Raw genomic sequence first — 20,488 nt, forward strand, 5'->3', positions numbered from 1 at the left:
AGTCCCTGGAACAACAGAGCCAACGCCACAATCTGTCTTCTTCTCTGCCTGCTCTGTCTAGCAAATATAAAAATAGCCCGCCACACCGGCTCTAAGCCCTGCAGAGCACATCAAAGTGTCCTGGAGGTTCTGCGAGCAGAAAGTGAGAGACCACAACTGGTTTGTCACTTTGAAATGTCACAAAACACCAAAAGTGTCCAGTGCTGTCTCTAAAACTGCCTCTTCACTGTCAGTAACTGAACCTTTCAGAAGCCAGAGGACTGAAATTCTGTTTTCAGGCTCAGTCCTCCCTAATTTATGCGGTTTGGGATCATGCTCTAAACTTGCTGTGGGTCACATGCTTTTTAGTGTTATTTATATACTATTATAGTATTTAATAATAGTTTGAATTAGCTTTTATTTTGTAATATTTTCAGTTTTCATTTTAATTCTAGTTTAAGTTATATTTGTTGTCCTTTTGTCATTTTTAATAACTTATTTTTTTAGTTTTAGTTTGAGTCATTTTAGCACTTCAACTAAAACTTATTTTCGTTTTTAAAAAAAAGAGTGTTTCCAAGACAACATTTCTAGTTTTTGTTTGTTTCACTTTTCATATTATATTTATATTTAATTTTATTTCAGCTTTATTTCAATTACAAAAATGATTTTTAATAGTTTAAGTTTCAGTTAACAGGAGGTTCTGGTAGTATCACAGGGAAAATATTGTCCTTTATGCCTCAACCTCTTAGAATGCGCCTTAGAACAATATGGCATTTACAACATACTCAGATCAAATATAAAAACAACTTCCAAAAAGATCTTCCCTTCCAGATGCATCAAATTAAAAAGACAAATCCTTCAAGGATGACTGATGAATCAAGAAAGCATTTTTTTTTTATAAACACCTTACCTTTGTTCTGTTCTCAATTTCATAGACAGTGAGCTGCATGGGAATGTTAAAACTGTGTAGAATATTCCCGCCAAACACCAGGGTGTCCTCTGGAGTGTAGACGGCATGGATCCAACCTACACACACAATAGAGCGCAAAGATGTTCAAATAAGATTCATAATTTTCTGCTCTCAAATGGCATGCTCCAACTCATTTGCATCACTAATGTCAAACATGGCACTATTTTTGAATTCGAACACAAACACGAATGACATTTCAGGGCTTCAGTGGAATAATGACTGAAATTTCAGTCTGTTCCTCACACAAAGCTATTGTTTGAATTTAGAAGACTTGGGGCCAGATTTATTAGCAGCTTGCATCCTCGCAAACCCTCTTTTGGTGTTAAAAACTACTGTCAGGATTTACTAAAGACATTAGGCGTGGACACATATTTATTTTTGCGGCTGACCTTAGTGCATATGCATTTGTAGGAATTTCCCTGTCTGAACGCTAAATTTATGGGCAGAGAGTATTTCAATAAATAAATCATGCAACATGATTTACTACAGTTTCCAGTTGTCAAATTTAGTGGCATTTGCACTTTTATTTAACGCCGAAAAAAGCATGTCAAGCGATTTTGCACTTGATATGATATTGAATTTGCACATTCTCAGTAGATCAACCGCAGGACTTTCCACTCCTATCTGTGCTTTTATTAGGCCCTGTTTACACCTGGTATTAAGATGCATTTTGGTCGATCAGATCACAGGTGAAAGACGCTAAATACAGGTGTAAACGGGGTCTAAAACGTTTTGAACTTGTCCACTTTCAACCACTTCCAGAGGGAGTCGAAAACGCATTTGACCGGATTGCTTTCATAGTGTAGACACTCATGTGGTCGAATGTGTTTGAACAGCCACTAAAGACCACCAACTCTCCACCTACAGACCTAATGCGTAAACATTATGGAAAGCGCACTAGCCAGAGGGGATTTAAAGTTTGTCGGCTGTAGACCAAAGACGGAAAACGTACCAAACACAATGTTCTCTCACTATTCCTGACTTCTAACACACACTCACAAAGTTCGACTGGTCTTGTGGCTGTTAGAGCAGAAATGGAAGCTACTGCTCTCCGTATGTTTTTCTGTCATCTCTGGGAGCGTTCATTTGTAAATTGTCCAAGCTTATTTTATCCATTAGAACAAAAGATCTGAAAAAGTCAATACATTTACCCGCCTATGGAGCCTCTTCTCAAAGAAATGAGCGCAGAAGTAGTTAAAAGTGTACAAAAGAGAGGGATTAAAACCCCAGGTGTAAATGGAAATGTGTCTTCCTCGTCTACTTGTGATCTGATCGACCAAAACGCTTCTTAATACCAGGAGTAAACAGGGCCTCAGATTGCAGCCGCATGCTGATTTGCCATGTTTAGTAAATCTGTCCCTTTGAATAGAATTTCTCCTTTTGTGTTCCACAAAAAACAGCACCAGCACACAGGTTTGGAGAGGTGAATAAGCAACAACAGAATTTGCATTTACATTTATGCATTTGGCAGACACTTATCCGAAGTGACTTTCAATGCATTAAGTTCATGCATTCCCTAGGATTCTAACCTATGACTTTGGTGTTGCTAGCTCCACACTCTACTGTACAGCTACAGGAATGTTTTCCTTTAATATATGTACGCAAGCTCAGTGTGTCACCTGAAGGGATGAAGAACGTGTAGCCCTGTTTCAGATCTACTCGCTGACAGCTGTCTGCACGGTCACCCAGGAAGACATCGCTCTGTTTGCCTGACAGCACCCAGTCCTCATACAGAGACAGATTGTGTGAGCTTGGAGGAATCAGCCAAAAGACCTGAGGAACGTGAGACAGAGAGCGAAAAGCAGGTGTGATTCTAAACTGGGATATGATTTTTCTTTTTTGAAATGAATAATTCACAACCTCTTGTCAGCATTAATCCTTTATGTGCAAGTAATTTATCACTTCCATTTATGCACAGCCAGACATAGAGTGTGGTCCAAAAGTTTTTTTTTAAAATAATTAAAAGTCTAAATTTTAGGATTTTGAAAACATTAAAACAAAGAAACATTACAATGTGGTGATTCTGCACTATTTCTGGGTTGCAATTCTGACATTTTCACTTAAATTGTTGCCAATAATATAGTATACAGTACAAAATTGTATTAAATAATTCAAATTTCACAACATTTTCACGAATGGTCTTGGACGATTACGCCACACTATAGGCTATGTTTAAAAATGTTAATAAACCGACATACCTGGCATCCAAAATTGCATATTGTATAGTAGGCACTACATTTGGTTTGAAACTTACTTCATGACCATTAAATAGTACGAATGTGTGTAGTAATGAAAGTTCGGACATAACTCCATATGCCATGCCAATAGAGACATCATAAAAGAGCATAATAGGACCCCTTTAACATTCATCATGTACTTTGTTTTTAGAAATTCTGCAATTTATATTTAGTGTTTGTTTCTGTTACTAATAATTATTACTAATAATATTTTTTATATAAAATGTTAATATTGTATTAATATTAAATAAATAAAAGCATGTTCACTAAAGGTCTCCCAGTCCAAAAGGACCCCACTGTATGTCCAAAAATTTCCTTGCAAGTGAAATTGGTTCAATTCTCTGGTGAAAGCAGGAGGATTACATAACAGGGATAAACTCCTACAACTATTCCTAGAAGTTCCTTTAGTCATACATGTGTCCATCTCGTCTTTCTTGCACACGCCAACCCTCATTCGACCTTTCAGAGCGGATATTATTTGATACCCTCCAGCAAACGCAAACACATACACATGCACAAGCACGAATTCTGCTGACACTGCAGCCCCAGCTGTGATGCAACAATGCAAACAGGGAAGAGATTCATTTACAAGGCCTCGAGATACCTGATCTTTACAGATCACAGGCAGAGACAATCCTGCAGCCCTAAAACCCATGGGCAATAATAATAGCAAAAGCACCCCTAACTACCAAACACTTACCTTCCTTCCTTTGAAGACATGATACCATACCGATGTGCCGCCGAAGTCAATGTGGAAGTCAGTGAAACAGCCTTTTACACTCATCAGACAGTATCTACAGAGAGAGAGAGTGAGAGAGGGAAAGTACAAGGGTGATTCACAACATCTGCATAAATAGAGAAGCACGATAAATCCCTAATGTGGTTTATAAGTCCTGACAAAAAAGATTGCATTTGGTAACTGGGAGTAACCACACCATGAGAATGTTCAACTCCCAACTCAAAATTAATATTTCCTTCAAAACCACATACAGTGGAATTTCCCCTTCTCAATCAACAGCGTTATCAAAGCACAGCGAAATATTGTGACTTTTAAAAAAAATTGCGTATTATGTTCAGCAATAAATCGAGGCTAATATCTCGGACAGAACATACAGAACGATAACATTGACGTGGGGTTGTTTCAGATAAAGGAAGCTATTTGCGGCTTATGCATTTGTCATCCGCAGCGTTTAGCAGGGAGTGAAATTAATCAAACCACAAACAGCCACGGTGTCTGGTTAAAATCTGTCCCACTGAGCAGGGAGAAGAAGAAAGCGAAGGAATCAGTTAGCTCTAATGAGCAAAAGGCAACGCTTACTGCAGGGCATCTTGAACTAAAAAAATGATTAGGCATCAATCTCGGCGCAAACCCAGATGGTTGAGGGCTTGAAAAAATGAGACTTCTAACTTTAGGGTCACCAAAGTATGGTTTTCACGACGGTTAGACATGAGACTGAGAGTTTAATTATTACCAGACACTTTTTGCATGTGGTCTCTGCACATCAGACCGTGCCAGCCGAAGTTCCGGCAGCATGAATGTCAGATGATGTCACTGCACATGACATCATATGTTACGGCATCAACAAACAAGCACATTGAGCAATTTGCTTCCAGATGTTTTCCAAAATACAAAGAAGGCAAAGGTAAACAACTTCGATTCATTGACTGAAGGCTGCAGAAGGTAACACTAGGGTAATGCCTTGCAACCTGAAACCTCAGCGGTTACATCCTATAATTGGAGCTCTTAGATGAAAGGTTATGAATAAATAATGTCTAAATAGTGCCCTCACAGAGGAACTGATAATGCAGTCTGACCATTTTTTTATGGATTAAAAGACTTTATATTATCACGGAGATCATGACATAATAATTTAAAGTAAAAAAAAAAAAAATTACACATATATATATATATATAAATAACGTAATACTAAGATAATTTTAATAATCAGAAGTATTTTAAAATATTAATAGATTTAAATAAAAACAAATAAATATAAATATTTCAATATTAATACATTTAATAAAAAAAATTTAACCTTATGACATTTTTATTGTATTTCCAAGTATTCACATTTTATTGTATTATAGAATTTTAATATTTAAAAAATATATATTTTTGTATATATGTACAAACTGTATATTATACATATGAATTATGCATATTATATACATATGTAATTTTATATATATATATTACACAAGCTCTTGCCATATCTGTTTTTATTTTGTGCAGACTTTCATTTTCAGGCTACTTGAGCTGCATTTTACATTCTATAAGTGTATACGTGCATTATGACACCTAGGCAGAAAGAAAGGCAATCAATCATTCTGTTATATGAACACAGATATGTCAAACTGTGTATTTAGTATTTTAAACCGCTGCAGCCCGTGTCATTCATCCCACAGAGAAGTCAGCGAGGGGGATGACGCACCGAAGCAGCCAAAACAAAACTATAACCTTGATGTGCACAAACATGCTTAGTGAGCTTATAACATTTCAGATCACACATGCAACCCTCACAAACATTTATTTCACCAGACCACATGAGCAGAATGACCTCCAATGAATGCTCACACTTTCATAAAACAAGCAAAGAAAGTGTACACCAAACTGTACTAGAACTAAAAATCCTAATGGGACCTCTAAAGAATTATTTGCATTCTCATTCCATAGTTTTCAGTGAAATAAAAGACATACCCAATAGATTTGCATCCCCATTTGAGACACTTCACTGTTCTGACATCTGCCCATGTAACCCAAAAGAAGAGAACTGAACTGACTTTTAGCGTTGAATTCTTCCTTTATAAAGAGCTCCATGAATACAGAGAGGAGGGAGTCAAAGGGAAAGTGAGAAAAGAGAGAAAGAGAGTGGGCTTTCCTGTGCAGGAAATACTCCTATGCCATATTCCGATTGGCTGAGGAGGATTCATTGGGATACTGCAGCAGCCTGTGAAGATCCGCCTCTTCTCTGCATCGGAAGTGTGTTGCCTAGCAACCTGATGCAGTCACGGCCAGCTGCAGGCGGAAGAAATGCGCAGCATGCGCCGAGGAGCAAACCAAGGGACTGTGGGAAATGAGCAGACCTCATCTTGGACTAATCCAGGATGTCAAGAGAACAGTTTTTAGACAGCTCAATTTTGACAGTCAAAGCTGGTTGAGTCAGTGTTGAAAAGCCAAAACACTTCCTGAAGTGAAAGGTAAAAAACCTTGTCAAATTACGAACATGTAATTCAACTAAGTGGACACTGAAATAGGGCTGTCAAAATGGCTGCAAAACTCAATTTCGAATTTCATACTGAAATATGACTAATATTTGAATTTAAAAGGTATGATTTCAGTTAGCGGGAGAAGCTTTTGGTTTGTCTCCTGATGCCACAAGAGTACGCAATGAGCAAAATATTAATGCACCGCATTAAATTGTTTATTATAAAGCAATGAAATAACATGACTGTCTGTACAAAAAAAGTGCATAACGTTAAAACTAACGTTTATAAATCAAATGCAATTTCATAAATTGCATAAACAATTATGAACAAAACTACATCCTGCATTATGCATAGTTTAATACAAAGAGCCAAAGATCCGAGTACTTTTTGCGTTTAAAAACATGAGATGCAAATGCAATGGAAAGGGAAAAAAACACAAAGTCTTATGACATGTTTTTTTAAAAAGTCGAACTTCTTTTAATTTAACATTGCTTTTTAAACCTCTCGTGCGAGACACGAGCGCAACGGTCAAAGATGTCCGTGTGTCAAGTGCATGTTTACATGGAAAAGCAGCTCAAAAATGTGTTTGTGTGAACTACTTGGTTGCAGGTTTGACGTAAGCAAGATCTTCTTCCCTGCATTGAACTTTTCTGCATTGTTTTGAATGAACAACTCAGCAGCGCCACATCAAGTGGGTTCAACTGGATACATAATATTATAGTAATTACAATAACTGGGTAATAACTATGTACTAACCCTGAACCTACACCTAAACCTACCCCATGTAGTTACCTTATATTACCCAGTACTTTCTTAGGTAAGTACACTATAAGTGCACGTACTATTAAAAAAAATGCAACCCAACAACATCATTCGAATCTCGTGCGCCACTGATAAAGCTGCCTGAAGCACACCTAAAAATCACAGTTTTTGCATTCTAATGTGGATTTTATTTTTAAATTCGACGAATTTTCGAAATTTGATTTTTAATTGACAGCCCTTCACTGAAGCACCAAATAAAATTGGAACAATAATGGGTAACACTTTATTTTAATGTGCCCTTCATACATGTTTTTACTATAGTAATAACTATAAATATTTGCATAATTACATGCAACTAACCCCAAACCAAATTCTACCCTAACCCAATAGTAAGTTCATGTTGTTAATTAATATTACTCAGTAATTAAATGTATGAAAAAAACAGGGACACATTCAAATAAAGTGTTACCCAATAAAGTGTTACCCAATAATGATTATTTCCAAACAAGTTTCCCCAAACACGTTCCTCTCTCCAAACTGACATTGACTAACAGACACAATACTTTGCTGCCATTTACAAAGCCTAACCTGTCTGTACTTTTTCAGAGTGTGTCCTGAGAAATCACAGGCAAAGCAATGGCTTTAATTGTTATTTGTTTTTCCAAAAATAAACATTAAATGTTACCTCTGAACTTTGGGATATTTCATCTCAGACATGACGTTTGTGGCTTCAGTTTGTTTCTGCTTAAGATGCAGCGGCCACATATTGTCCACCCAGTCCACCAGATCCACCTGAAGAAAAACAGAAATAAAATTCTCCCTTTGATGAAATTGAAGTGATGCGAAGCCTATATCTGAACAGAAACCTCCCATCAGCCCTTGGATGAACATGGTATTAAGACTCATCTGTAACTTTTAAAAGAGAGATAACAGAAAAAAATATGTATTACTTGATTTAAAGCTCCAATAGGTAACTTTTGTAAACAAATATTTGTTAAAACTGTCATTATGTCCTGACAGTAGAATATGAGACAGATAATCTGTGAAAAAATCAAGCTCCTCTGGCTCCTCCCTGTGGTCCTATTGCCATTTGCAGAAATACACCGCTCCCGGTCAGAAACAACCAATCAGAGCCAGGAGGAATGTCTTAGCAGTGTCAATCACGCTCGTGATCACCCCTCTCTTGCACAGCGCGAGCGCGTACCGTCGTTCGTGACTCTCCTGTTCGAACTCGTTCATCCAAATGAACGAATCTTTTTTCGAGTCATTATGTTCATTCAACGAACGAAATGACTCGAAAAAAGATTTGTTCATTTTGAACGAGTCTTTTTCGGAGTCATTTCGTTCATTCAACGAACGAAATGACTCGAAAAAAGATTTGTTCATTTTGATGAACCAGTTTGAACAGGAGAGTCACGAACGTGCATCACAGAACAGAGCAAGACGAGCATTTGTGCTTATAAAACTTAAAGTGTTTTATTTATTTTTGAAATGACTGATCGTTTCGCTAGATAAGACCCTTATTCATCGTCTGGTATCGTTTAAAGCCCTTTGAAGCTGCACTGAAACAGCTGGTCCTTTGGTCCTTGATACGTTTGTGTCCTATTGAAGTCCATTATATGGAGAAAAAGCCTGGAATGTTTTCATCAAAAACCTTCATTTCTTTTCGACTGAAGAAAGAAAGACATGGACATCTTGGATGACATGGGGGTGAGTAAATTATCAGCAAAAGTTTTTTTTAAAGTGAACTAATCTTTTAACGTTATCTTACTAGCTATTTATAACTTATAGAAAGAGTGCAACGTTATAAAGTTACATGTATTGCAAAATGCATAATGATTTGAGGACCAAGTTTGTAGTCAAAGTATGGGCAGGCCATAGTCAATGTAAAGCATATTGTTGATGTTTCGTCCCTATTAGTGAATGTTCCATAACTGTTTATAATCCGCCGTCATCGGTGGTCCTGCTTACTAGCCTGCGCATTCACGGCTGGCTCCGCTGTGGAGGGAGGAGCTGTGGAGGGAGGAGCTGTGGAGGGAGGAGCTGTGAGGGAGGAGCTGTGGAGGGAGGAGCTGTGGAGGGAGGAGCTGTGGAGGGAGGAGCTGTGGAGGGAGGAGCTGTGGAGGGAGGAGCTGTGGAGGGAGGAGCTGTGGGGGAGGAGCTGTGGAGGGAGGGCTGTAGCGCAGCAGAGAGCAAGGGGGTTGGACCTGTAAGTTGTGCTTGTTCTGTAAATAGATTGTATTGTAAATAGTCTTTTCTTCCCTATTGCCACATATGTCTGAGCGGAACGGCTTCTCGAACAAGAAATAATGCAGGGCAGGACTTGATTTCGTCCATCAGAAACTTGATTGTATCATTGGATGGTTGTGGTTTGCTATTGGTGAATCTCATGTGAGTGACAGGTTGCCCCGCCCTCACGGCAGTAAACACATCATCAGAGAAGAGATGTTGTTGCAAGAGGGAGGGGAGATTATTTTGATTAAACATTAAGAGGGCACATGAATTAATGTGTACGGATAATTTTTAATAAACTGCAATATTCCATTTAAAAAAAAAAAAGGAATTGTCATGTTGAAAAGTGACTCATCAATGCGAAAGACAACTCAGTTTAGTTTGTAACTAACTGACTCCTTACCACCGTAGGTCTCTTGATCAAATTCTCCAGTTTGGTGTGACTGAACTCCAGGCTGATGACGTTGAACAGCTTGTCGCGCTCATCCTCGGGCGTCTCATAGTAGCGGACGAACTGCGCCATGCTCATCTCAGAGCCCTTCTGCGTACTCACGTCCATCACATCAACATTCCGTCTGCTGCCTGAAAGTCCATGCAGAGTTTAAAAAAAACTTCTTTCTAATAAATCTTTAAGGTAAATAAGTTTATTTCATGGTAAAGTGAGATGAATTATACTGGTAACAGAATAATGAACCTGATATCAAATCAGAATGAAAGGAAAGTTTAGTTCTTTTATCGACCCAGGTACACATGCCATGGACTATATTGAGTTGCAGTTGCATAGTATCACCACCAGAGGACGTAACAGAAAAAGAATCACAAGGTTGTTATCATAAATCCATGTGTAATATTGTCCTGTTCATGCGTTATGCAAGGTCTGATTAGACACTGAAAATATAAAACCTTAATAAGAAATCACAATGAAAGTCCCAGACACTGTTGATGTAAGCTAAATATTAAAGGGATAGTTCACCCAATAATTAAATTAGTATAAATTATATAAAAGAGTCATAAATTACTCACCCTCATGTCGTTCCAAACCCGTAAGACTTTTGTTAATCTTCGGCACACAAACAAAGATCTTTTTGTTAAAATCCTCCATGAGCAACTAACACTTTGACATTTCTCACACGTCAAGTGAACATGGTTGAGCTTCCGTTTACCACAACTGATGTGTGAACTGGCAATGTTTATATGTGAATAAAAGTCTAAATTCAATATGTTCATCATATAAAGTGATCGAGTCTCTTCAGAAATTTTGGACTAAACCGCTAAATTAAAATGGATTAGTTTTATGATTTCTTTATGAACTTTTTGAAGCGTCAAAGTGTCAGTTGTGTAGCTGTCAATGGAGGGACAGAAAGCTGTCAGATTTCATCAAAAAGCTCTTAATTTGTGTTCTGAAGATGAACAAAAGTCTTACGGGTTTGGAAAAACATGAGGGTGAGTAATTAATGATTTTTGGGTGAGCTATCCCTTTAAATAAAGCGCATCAACTGAGTACAGTCACCATTAAATCCAACAACTGTAACTGTTTAGATGAGAATGTGAAGAAAATAAAAGACAAAGGTAATGTAATAGTGTACTTACCAACCAACCCCTTGATTTCACTTACAGTAAATTCAGGATCTGGCATTCTATAGTAGATTGAACAATCCAGATAAGCGATTTGAAATGTAAAAGGTATAGATCCATGTCAAAGCAACCACTTTCACTTTCGCTTACCTAATTCCCAGTCCATCTTTGGCTTTAAATAAGAGCGGGGTTCGGAGTGCCTCTCTTTGAACATATTCATAGGTAAAATCTAGGATGGCATAAAATGGAATATTTTAATTAATAAAACAGTGACAGTAATAATATGGAGTGCACGAATAAATTACAAAAATATTACTTATAAATAAAGGAATTATACAGGCTACACAAGCTATCAAGACTTGGGACACATCTACTCATTTTTTATTATGGCTATTTACCACATTTTAAAACAATACTAAAGTCGTCAAAACTATGTAACAACTCAAATGGCAGATTGGGAATTACGTAGTGGCCAAATAATGTTAAACAATATATGTATACGTAACAGATATTTGCATATATTCCACAAGACAAAAATAAAAACATAAATTAAACAAATTATCCTGTTCAAAAGTTGACATTTGCTTGGTTCTTAATATCATGCATCTTTAAGTTTTTTTTAATGTCTACTCTGTCACCCGTAACTATTTAATAAATAACAATAATAATTAGTTTTGTTGTAATTATTATTAATAGCATTATTGTTTAAATGTGGACTGTCAATCATTAACTATTTAAAGTAATAGATAAGAATTATTATTATTATTATTATATCAATAATCTAATTATTTTTAAAACTATATATATATTAAATTGCTTAATTTTAACTGAAATACAAATATATTTAAAAAATAGTATATTATAATTTTAAATATTGGGTTTTTAAATCTTTTGTTGGCACCTGCACCTGGCAGCAAATTTAATTATATATATATATATATATATAAAAAAATTTACAATCATTTTTTTTTATGTGCATATTTGTTAATGTGGCAAGGAGAAGCAGACCATCTTCGGCAAGTAAACTTATGAGCACAACTAGAAGTAGCTACAATTTACATTCGCAGCCAGGTGCAGGTGCCAACAGAAGAATCAAAAACCCAATATTTAAGATTACAATAAATATCACGTGCAACAATAAGCAGCAATATACTCAAAAAAGTACCTTTTCCCTCCATATACTGAACAAGTTCACTGTTGTATAAATTGCTCTCAAGTTTGTCCTCCAAGCTGAAGCCCCTGATGTTTGTGATTTCCTCCACATCTGACAAGTCCTCGTTCTCATCGTACATCCTTCTGGAGATGGAGCGCTGGACGAAATGAACATATGATGAAGATGAAGATAACCTGTCTCATTCTGTGATCGGATATGAGATATCACGATGCGCTGGGATGTTATATCATTCTCACGCATGTCAAATTCCATGATTAACATCCAGGCCTTAATCTTCGACCATCTTAGTTACAGCTATTATATAATTAATAGCCTACATGTCAAAGCAGCGCGAACGAGTTAAACTTCCGATGATCATTAGACACGAGGTTTGCAGGGCAACAATGTGTCCCGTCTCGCACGAGCGTCTCTAACGTTATATGGAGCATCTTGCTCTCTTTGTAATTTTACGAAACATGTGTCCTTTCCTGTTAACCATTACAACGTTATTGCGTTTCGCCCATTAATGTGGCGTATGTCGCTCTAGAGTATCGAATTGCAGTGATTCACCCCAACTCAGGCCACTAAACAATGCATATCGATGTGAGACTGAAATTCCCCATTTAATACGAGTCTTCGAGAGGACAGCTTCAACTACACACCAGTTTGCGTCCGGATTCCGCACACGCCTCCATGTTCGAGCCTTTCGTCCTTCTTGATTCCCTCAGCGCTTTATCTGGGCCATATTTAACGCGTAAAGTTGTGCGCACTTTGATTGCTTGTATAGAAAACTAAAGTAGGAACCATTTTTGTGTAGTGCACCGTGACGTCACGGTCAACAGAATCAAAACATTGCAGAAACGTCACGCGGATGCGTTTATGAGGGGTCAAAACAATATCCGATTTTTTTCTGAGTACTTATCAGAATAGTATTTTTATTTATTTAAAATCATGTAGAAATAGTTTTTTTTATGAGGGAGTCAGAATTCATCTTTCTTTCTTCTGTTTGGCACGCGCGCTCCTGCACGGTGCACGCACGCACGCGCTGCAGCTGCTAAGCTCGTGCATATGCTTCATCAAGACTACAAACACTCTACCAGTGCAATAATTACTGAAAATGTTTAAACTACCGTTTGCCCCTTTATTGATCATCTTTAAATCAGAAATATTTTGGTCATTATATAACAGTCATATTATTCGTTATATAAAATCAAAAAGGGTTTAACAGAGTATATAGTTTGGGGGGCAACTTTTTTTATAATGCATTATGTTAACTGGACTATATATATCTCTCCCAAATTATGTTTATATGATAACACAATTAACTAAAAAGTTAATGATGACTGATGACAGAGTTGACATAATTTGGGGAAAACAAAGTTTTTTTAATGAGTTCTTTTAATTAAGCATAATGCTAACTAAAATTAAAAAATATATTTGTATAATTTTTTTGATCAAGATGTGCATATTTGTTAATATAGCAAGGTGAAACAGGCCAAATAAATGCATCCTCCTGACAAATAATAAACAAAACAAAAACAAAGTTGTTGCTGATGTGTTCAGAAAATTTAGGCGTTATAGCAATTAATAGTTATTTTATACGAATAAGAGGGATACAAATTACATTATTTTTTAGAATGATTCATTTACAATTTTTTACAATGATAACTAGAACAACAATATAAATTATAATAAATATTATAGTTATTATTACTTTGTTAACAAAATCTTAAATTCGAGATTTTCACCCACAAAATCCAGTCTGATATGTTCAGACACCGGTAGACTAATAGAAATTCCGCTAGAATAGATTTTATTTTTATTTTGTGGATATGTCTATCGGTCAGTTTAATGGATTCTAATGAAGTATCCGCGTTGTCGCTGAGGCTTGTGGGTAATGTCTTCACGATGCATCCAGTTTTACTTGAACGAGCCAGCTGACGGTCGGTCGCACGCGCAATGCTCCGGTTCAGCTGAATCTCTCTGATAGTCTCTCATGATCTCCCCACAGATGAACATGAGTCGGAGCGAGCACTCTTTGCAGGCTCTGTCCTGGAGAAAGCTTTATCTGAGCAGAGCCAAACTCAAAGCGTCCAGTCGCACGTCTGCTCTTTTATCCGGTTTCGCTATGGTGAGTTGCTTTTGGTGCCTGCTGTTTATTTAGTGCTGCTAGTGTTCAGTTTAAACACCGAGTTGTTAAAGAGAAAAGCGCGTGTTTAATAATGTTGTGTAAGTTGAAGCGGAAGATTTTTGTTTCAATGGCGCATGACTCGAGTCTTTGGTGCATCTGCAATCACAAACTGTCAGCCACAGTTGTTTAGCTTGTGCTAATGCTCAGCTAGATACTGTAACTTACGTCACGTGTATGCACGGCTGCAGTTTTCACTTATGAAGTTGTTTATAAAGAGCATCACGAAAAGCATAACACCGGATAATACCCGGATGCAGCGCAAAAAAAAAAAAATTAAAACTTCTGAGGTCTTCCACTGCAGTGCCAACCCGGTTCTTGAGAAATTTTATAGTTTACTTAAACATGTCCAACTTTAAATGAGCATGGATCATCATTAGAATCTTCTTACCACCTAAATACTCTTTTTTGTGTAATTTGTCAGGTTTTTTAAAAATAATTATATAATTATAGCATATATATACATGCATTATAGCAGTTTATCTATTAGAACTTTACATTCATCTCTTATTTCCCAGATGGATTAAAAAATATTACTACTATATCCTGAGAAGAAAGTAACATTTTAAAGATTTCTTTAATAATATATATGTATAAAAAATAAATGTAAATAATTATAAATATAATTTATAATTATATTTAATTCCATTCCTTAAATATGTGTAATTATATAATTCTCGCTATTATATATTATATACATACATCCATAAAAATGATTATTTTGTGAGTACAGTAAGATTTTCTGTCATTAATGGTATTGAAAATTCAATTTATGCTTTAGGAAATCAGTTTAAACCCATCCGCAATTCGTTAATGCTAGATTTCTTATATAACTGAGATTTAAAAAAAAATTGGGTGACACTTTACAAGAAGGTTTCATTAACATTGGTTAACATGAACTAATAATGGACTGCATTTCTACAGCATTTATTCATCTTAGTTAGTTAATTTATAGATTACTAATGCATTATTAAAATCAAAGTTGTATCTGTTAACATTAATGCACTGTGAACTAACATGAACAAACTATAAATGACTTTATTTTTATTTAACTGACATTAAAAAAATACTGTAGCAAATGTTTTGCTTATTGTTAGTTCATGTTAGGTAATACATAATGTTGACAAATGAGTGTTTTACCTGTTTTCCTTTCGTTCAACAGGTGGCCATGGTGGAAGTACAGCTTGACAGCAATCACGACTATCCACCAGGACTGCTCATCGCTTTCAGCGCCTGCACCACTGTGTTGGTGGCCGTCCACCTGTTCGCCCTCATGGTGAGCACCTGTATCCTGCCGAACATCGAGGCGGTCAGCAACGTGCACAACCTCAACTCGGTGAAGGAGTCTCCTCATGAGAGAATGCATCGCCACATCGAGCTGGCCTGGGCTTTTTCCACAGTCATTGGAACGTTGCTCTTCCTGGCCGAGGTGGTCCTGCTGTGCTGGGTCAAGTTTTTACCCATTAAGCCGAAGGACCAGAAAAACGGTACTATATCCGCCGGGGTGGCCGCTGCGATCACGTCTACCTCCATCATGGTGCCTTTCGGCTTTATTTTTATCGTCTTCGCTGTGCATTTCTACCGCTCGCTGGTCAGCCACAAGACCGACAGGCAGTTTCAAGAGTTAGAAGAGTTGGAGGACTTACAGAACGAACTGGACCATAGAGGGGAGGCGTCGACCTTACAGTCTCCCAGTTCCCTTTACCCCTAGATTTGAGTTTGGGGAAAGAGCTTCTTTTAATGTTTTAAGTTCGTCAAGTATTGCAACACATCGTGTTTTCGAACATGGTATTGATCTTTGTTGCATGTGGACACTGAAGCGTCCAGTTTTGTACACTGTTTCTGCTAGATTTAATGATATCAGACTCTGGTAACTGAAAGCATGCACTGCATGTTTTATGGATATTTTGTTTTAAAGTGCACCTATTATGCTATTTTAAAGATTCCTAATTTTGTTTAGGATGTCTCCTTTTACATGCCAAGGTAAAAAAATGTATATACATTTCAGTATCAGCTCTTTTCTCACAGTGTCTGAAATGGTTTGGTAAAGGATTTGGTCTCTTTAAACCCCTCCTTTCCAAGAGCCTGCTCTGTTTTGATTGGTCAGATGGCCCAGTCTATTGTGATTGGTTTACTCTGCTTTGATTAGTTTAATGGACCAGTCTGTTGTGATTGGTCTACTCTGCTCTGATTGGTCAGCTACAACTACAATGTTTGAGGGTGAATCAAAGTAGATGTTGTTCACTGGCAGCCAATGAAGACCATAGGCTGGTATTATGAGATTGTGTTACAAAACTACATATGTTTGTGCAGAAAATTAGACTGAAATTACGAGCGACTTATTTCAGGCAGTTCAAAACCGGTTCTTTCTTTTGGGGGACAATAACTCCATTTATCATGCATTTTGACCTTTGAAACTTTTCTGACCTTTTACATTCACAAACAGCCATTTTACACACTCCATGAATGGTAATATTCTAAAATGCATAATATGGGCACTTTAATTTTTTCCTCTTCTTAATTCACCGCAGGGAAAATCCTTTATTTCAGTATGGCAGCTGTGCCAAATTGTTGATTGGTTTTTATTTTCACACAAGGCAAGCTACATTCTTACAGGGACACTATCATGTTCACTTGACCAAATAATTGTGATGCTTTCTGAATCAGGGCTTTGCTGTTGAACAGCTGAATCAAATCCCCAAAAAACATAGTCTTATTCATGCTTCATTGTTTTCTTTAAAAAAGCGCCCTGCATCAGCACATCTTTAGTACAAAGAAAGACACTTTATCAACATGTTTGTCTGACCTTTTTTGGTACCATTTGAAACATTTTCCCATTAAAGGGGCCTCTGTTCATTCTGAGGTTTGGACGCCAGTACTTAGAGCCGTCATGGCTGAGGAACTTGAAGGATTGTACGCATATGCTAGCAAACTTAATTTAGACAAAGTGTTCACTAAGAAGAGGACCATTTAAGCATGTATTTGCATCAGCAGCATTAACTAAAATGATCAAAGTGGCACATGTCGACATTTAATCACATGTACAGTATTGCCAAATTGAAGTACAATGATTCTTTTTTTTTCTAAAGTGTGTAAAATAAAATTCATTTTGTTGAAACAGCCTGGGTAAAGTTTGGTTCAGAAGCACTTTTTATTAGTGCACACTGGTATTTGCTGGAATTTGAAAATCCACATTTTTTATACATTCTGATTAAAGACTTAACCAAATAAATTTCAACCAAACACCTTTTTTGTGCTTATTATATCATGTATGACGAGGATGTCTTGCCAAAATGAACATCAAGAACATTTCCCCAATGCTACTTGTATTATGTACCAACAGCTTTTTTTTTTTATGACTGAGAAGTTGATAAAAAATACTTCTCTGCTTTCCTTATCCAAGTCTGCCTTTCTTGAGATGAGATATTGTCAAGGTACATATTGCCTAGCAACCATATGACTTGTAATCTGTTGATTTCTCCTTGTCCTCAGTGAAATATGCTTGTGCCTCCATCAGTACAGTCTGTGAATCCTGTAGGCAAACCTTTGGACATAAAAGAATCAGAATGTGCACTAGGTATCAAACCATGTAAATAGAAAAACATTTTGAGCTGTTTGCTGTTACAGTGGTCACAACCTATGACTGAAAGCTTGTATGTGTGCCTCATGCATTACTGTTAAAATGGAAATTATGCAAATTAGCAAACATCAGCGTTAATCATTCACCTTGGGAATTGGATACACTGTCGGCCTAACTGCTGCTTCTCTCCCCAAATCAGACATGGTTCCACACTTCGCAACACCGTCGACCCAAAAGCCTTCGTACAACTGACCTCTGTCCAGGTAGAAGAACTTGCCTTGTCCATTTTTCTGTCCATCGCTCCAGGTGCCCACAAAGCGGTTTCCATTAGCTTTACAACAAAAAAAAAAAGTAAAAAATGTCTGGTTTGATATTCACTGTTAAAACTAATTTAGTTAAATTTTGCAAGAAAATCAAGTCTTATTTTTAGGTCCATTAAGATAATTTGCATTACATCATTATTTTAATTAAGATTATTCTAATTCTCATCACTATCATGCAAAAAAGATGCATTTTATATATACGTATATATATATACACATTAGTGCTCTCATATCGATTAATCGCATCTGAAAGTGTGTAAATATATATGTATATATGCACAAACACATGCATTTATATGTATTTATATATACACAAACTTTTATGTTAGATGCGATTAATCACGATTACTCGATTTGACAGCACTAATATATGTATATATATATATATAAATATTTTATTATCATTTATATATAATACACTTATTTAAATAAAATGTAATGTTAAATAAAATATTTCCATTTATTATTTATGATATAAAAGATACATTGTATATATTTATTGTATTTATTTATATTACACAAACCTTTGTTAGATGCAATTAATCGATTTAACAGCACTAATATATATATATATATATATATATATATATATATATATATATATTAAATTTTATGATATGGTATAAAATATACGTTTTATATATGTATATATATATATTTATAGTAATGTTTGTGGTTGATTTAAATGATGATTTAAATTTGTACTCTAATTATTCTATGTAATGAATGTGCACTTAATTGTCATAAAAATACAGAATTACAGTGCTATAATGTAAATGGTCCTAATAACAGGCTTCATTTTGTTTCTGCAAAATATTTTTGACTTTCATTTATTTATTTATTTTAATTTCGGCTCAAAAGTGAGTGAGCTGGGCATGTTTTTGTGAGATCCACCAGGCTGGCTCATTTGCAAAGAGTTTAAATCCGTACCTAGCAGAAGCAAACCCTGTCCATGACGTTTGTCCTTCAGCCACTCTCCCTCATACAGCTCCCTGTTCTCATACTGCATCCGTCCCCATCCACTTCTCTGATCTTCACTCCACTGCCCCTCATAGAAAGCAGACGGACTGTAGAAATATGTCCCAGCACCCTTTGAATGAAAGGCAAAAAAAAGTTTATACGCGGAAAATATGGGCCGTATAATGGCAAACAGTGTTTGATACTCACTTCCTTTTTGTCATTTCGCCAGGAACCGACATACACCCTCACATACTCTTTCGTTTCAGGGTCAATCTTGCTCAGGGTTCCAAACCCTTCTCGCTTTCCACACATCCACTCCCCATCATAGATCATTCCTGTTTTCTTCCAAACCTGTGTTCCTTTTCCTTATCAGAGTAAAAGCTTTGTTCAGCTTTGATAAGACAGCATGTTTCCTAGAAACACGTAATGTAATTTGCAGAACACATCTCAATAACAAAGTAAATTAAATGAAGGCTTGTCCATTAAAACTCCCAGCATGAAAGGTTTCTTACTGATCTTCAAGGCCTGCAATGTTTAAAACATGCCATTAAATATTCAATCCTTTAAAAGGATAGTTTACCCCACAAAATAATCTATTATCATTTACTCATCCTCAAGTTGTTCCAAACCTGTATGAAAATCGTTCTTCTGCTGAACACAAAAGATATTTTAAAGAATATGGATAACCAAACAGTTTCTGGTCACCATTTACTTCCATAGTGTTTTTGTTTTCCATACTACTTGAGGGTATTATTTAATACTTGAGGGTGAGTAAATGATGACAGAATTTTATTTTGAGGGGGACTATGCCTTTAAGTATTATTACCATGTTTGTTATTATCCATCCAGTCGCCCGTGTACTGATCTCCATTGACTGAATACACAGTATGGTGCAGTCCACATTTTTGCGCCTTCCTGTCCCAACGTTTTACGAGTGGTTCTGTAGTCTGTGGTCTTTTCAAGAAAGGCATACTGCACATAAAAAGAATATTACTATTAGATTTTTTTTTTTTAAATATAGAACATGGCACCACTAACGTTATATTAGTAACAGTAGAAGAAAATGGTAATCATAAAGTACCAGGTAGCCTATTGGTATCTGATCAGACCTTACCTGTGACTAACTTCACTTAAACCAACCACACATGTAAGAGAAACAATTATATTTAAACTTTAATTGTCAAACAGGTCGATCTCGACTAGACCTCTCAAAGTAATTCGTGTATGGTAACCTAGCAACAAGGCTCGACTAATATTTATTTTCGCTCGCGCTCCCAGTCATTAGGTGGCGGTGTCATCCTCGGAATATAATGCGTGCCTGT

General features: G+C 36.4%; 3 protein-coding genes across 6 annotated transcripts in view; 1 reads left to right on the forward strand and 2 right to left on the reverse strand.

The window, feature by feature from the left end:
* kdm2bb (lysine (K)-specific demethylase 2Bb) overlaps nt 1–15,574 on the reverse strand; it is a 28,454-nt gene extending 12,880 nt beyond the window's left edge. For 3 of the 4 annotated variants that reach the window (XR_013207164.1, XM_077243495.1, XM_077243494.1), the window contains exons 1-9: nt 12,778–13,140; nt 12,128–12,272; nt 11,113–11,191; nt 10,978–11,024; nt 9,791–9,969; nt 7,841–7,947; nt 3,887–3,980; nt 2,569–2,722; nt 890–1,005 (exon numbers count right to left, since the gene is read on the reverse strand). Coding sequence is in view for 3 of the 4 variants with exons in the window: in XM_077243495.1 (XP_077099610.1) it covers nt 890–1,005; nt 2,569–2,722; nt 3,887–3,980; nt 7,841–7,947; nt 9,791–9,969; nt 10,978–11,024; nt 11,113–11,191; nt 12,128–12,272; nt 12,778–12,810 (954 nt within the window). In the remaining variant the exon portion in view is untranslated. Of the gene's footprint in view, nt 1–889; nt 1,006–2,568; nt 2,723–3,886; nt 3,981–7,840; nt 7,948–9,790; nt 9,970–10,977; nt 11,025–11,112; nt 11,192–12,127; nt 12,273–12,777; nt 13,141–15,443 lie in introns of those variants that run through there. The other variant, XM_077243496.1, reaches the window with a different exon arrangement.
* Nucleotides 13,999–17,546, forward strand: orai1b (ORAI calcium release-activated calcium modulator 1b). The gene is made up of 2 exons (XM_077243502.1): nt 13,999–14,246; nt 15,466–17,546. The coding sequence occupies exons 1-2, from the start codon at nt 14,112–14,114 to the stop codon at nt 16,012–16,014; spliced, it is 684 nt and encodes a 227-aa protein (XP_077099617.1). The 5' UTR covers nt 13,999–14,111; the 3' UTR covers nt 16,015–17,546.
* On the reverse strand, nt 17,547–20,405 carry morn3 (MORN repeat containing 3). Its single transcript, XM_077243501.1, has 6 exons — nt 20,281–20,405; nt 19,993–20,138; nt 19,374–19,531; nt 19,137–19,296; nt 18,030–18,214; nt 17,547–17,847 (listed from the first exon to the last, which is right to left on the reverse strand). The coding sequence occupies exons 2-6, from the start codon at nt 20,135–20,137 to the stop codon at nt 17,749–17,751; spliced, it is 747 nt and encodes a 248-aa protein (XP_077099616.1). The 5' UTR covers nt 20,138; nt 20,281–20,405; the 3' UTR covers nt 17,547–17,748.
* Between the last annotated feature and the right edge of the window lie 83 nt (nt 20,406–20,488).

The sequence above is a fragment of the Siphateles boraxobius genome, unplaced genomic scaffold (genome assembly GCF_051911475.1).
Source record: "Siphateles boraxobius isolate OS27281-9 unplaced genomic scaffold, OSU_SipBor_1 25, whole genome shotgun sequence".
Taxonomy (NCBI): Eukaryota; Metazoa; Chordata; class Actinopteri; order Cypriniformes; family Leuciscidae; genus Siphateles; species Siphateles boraxobius.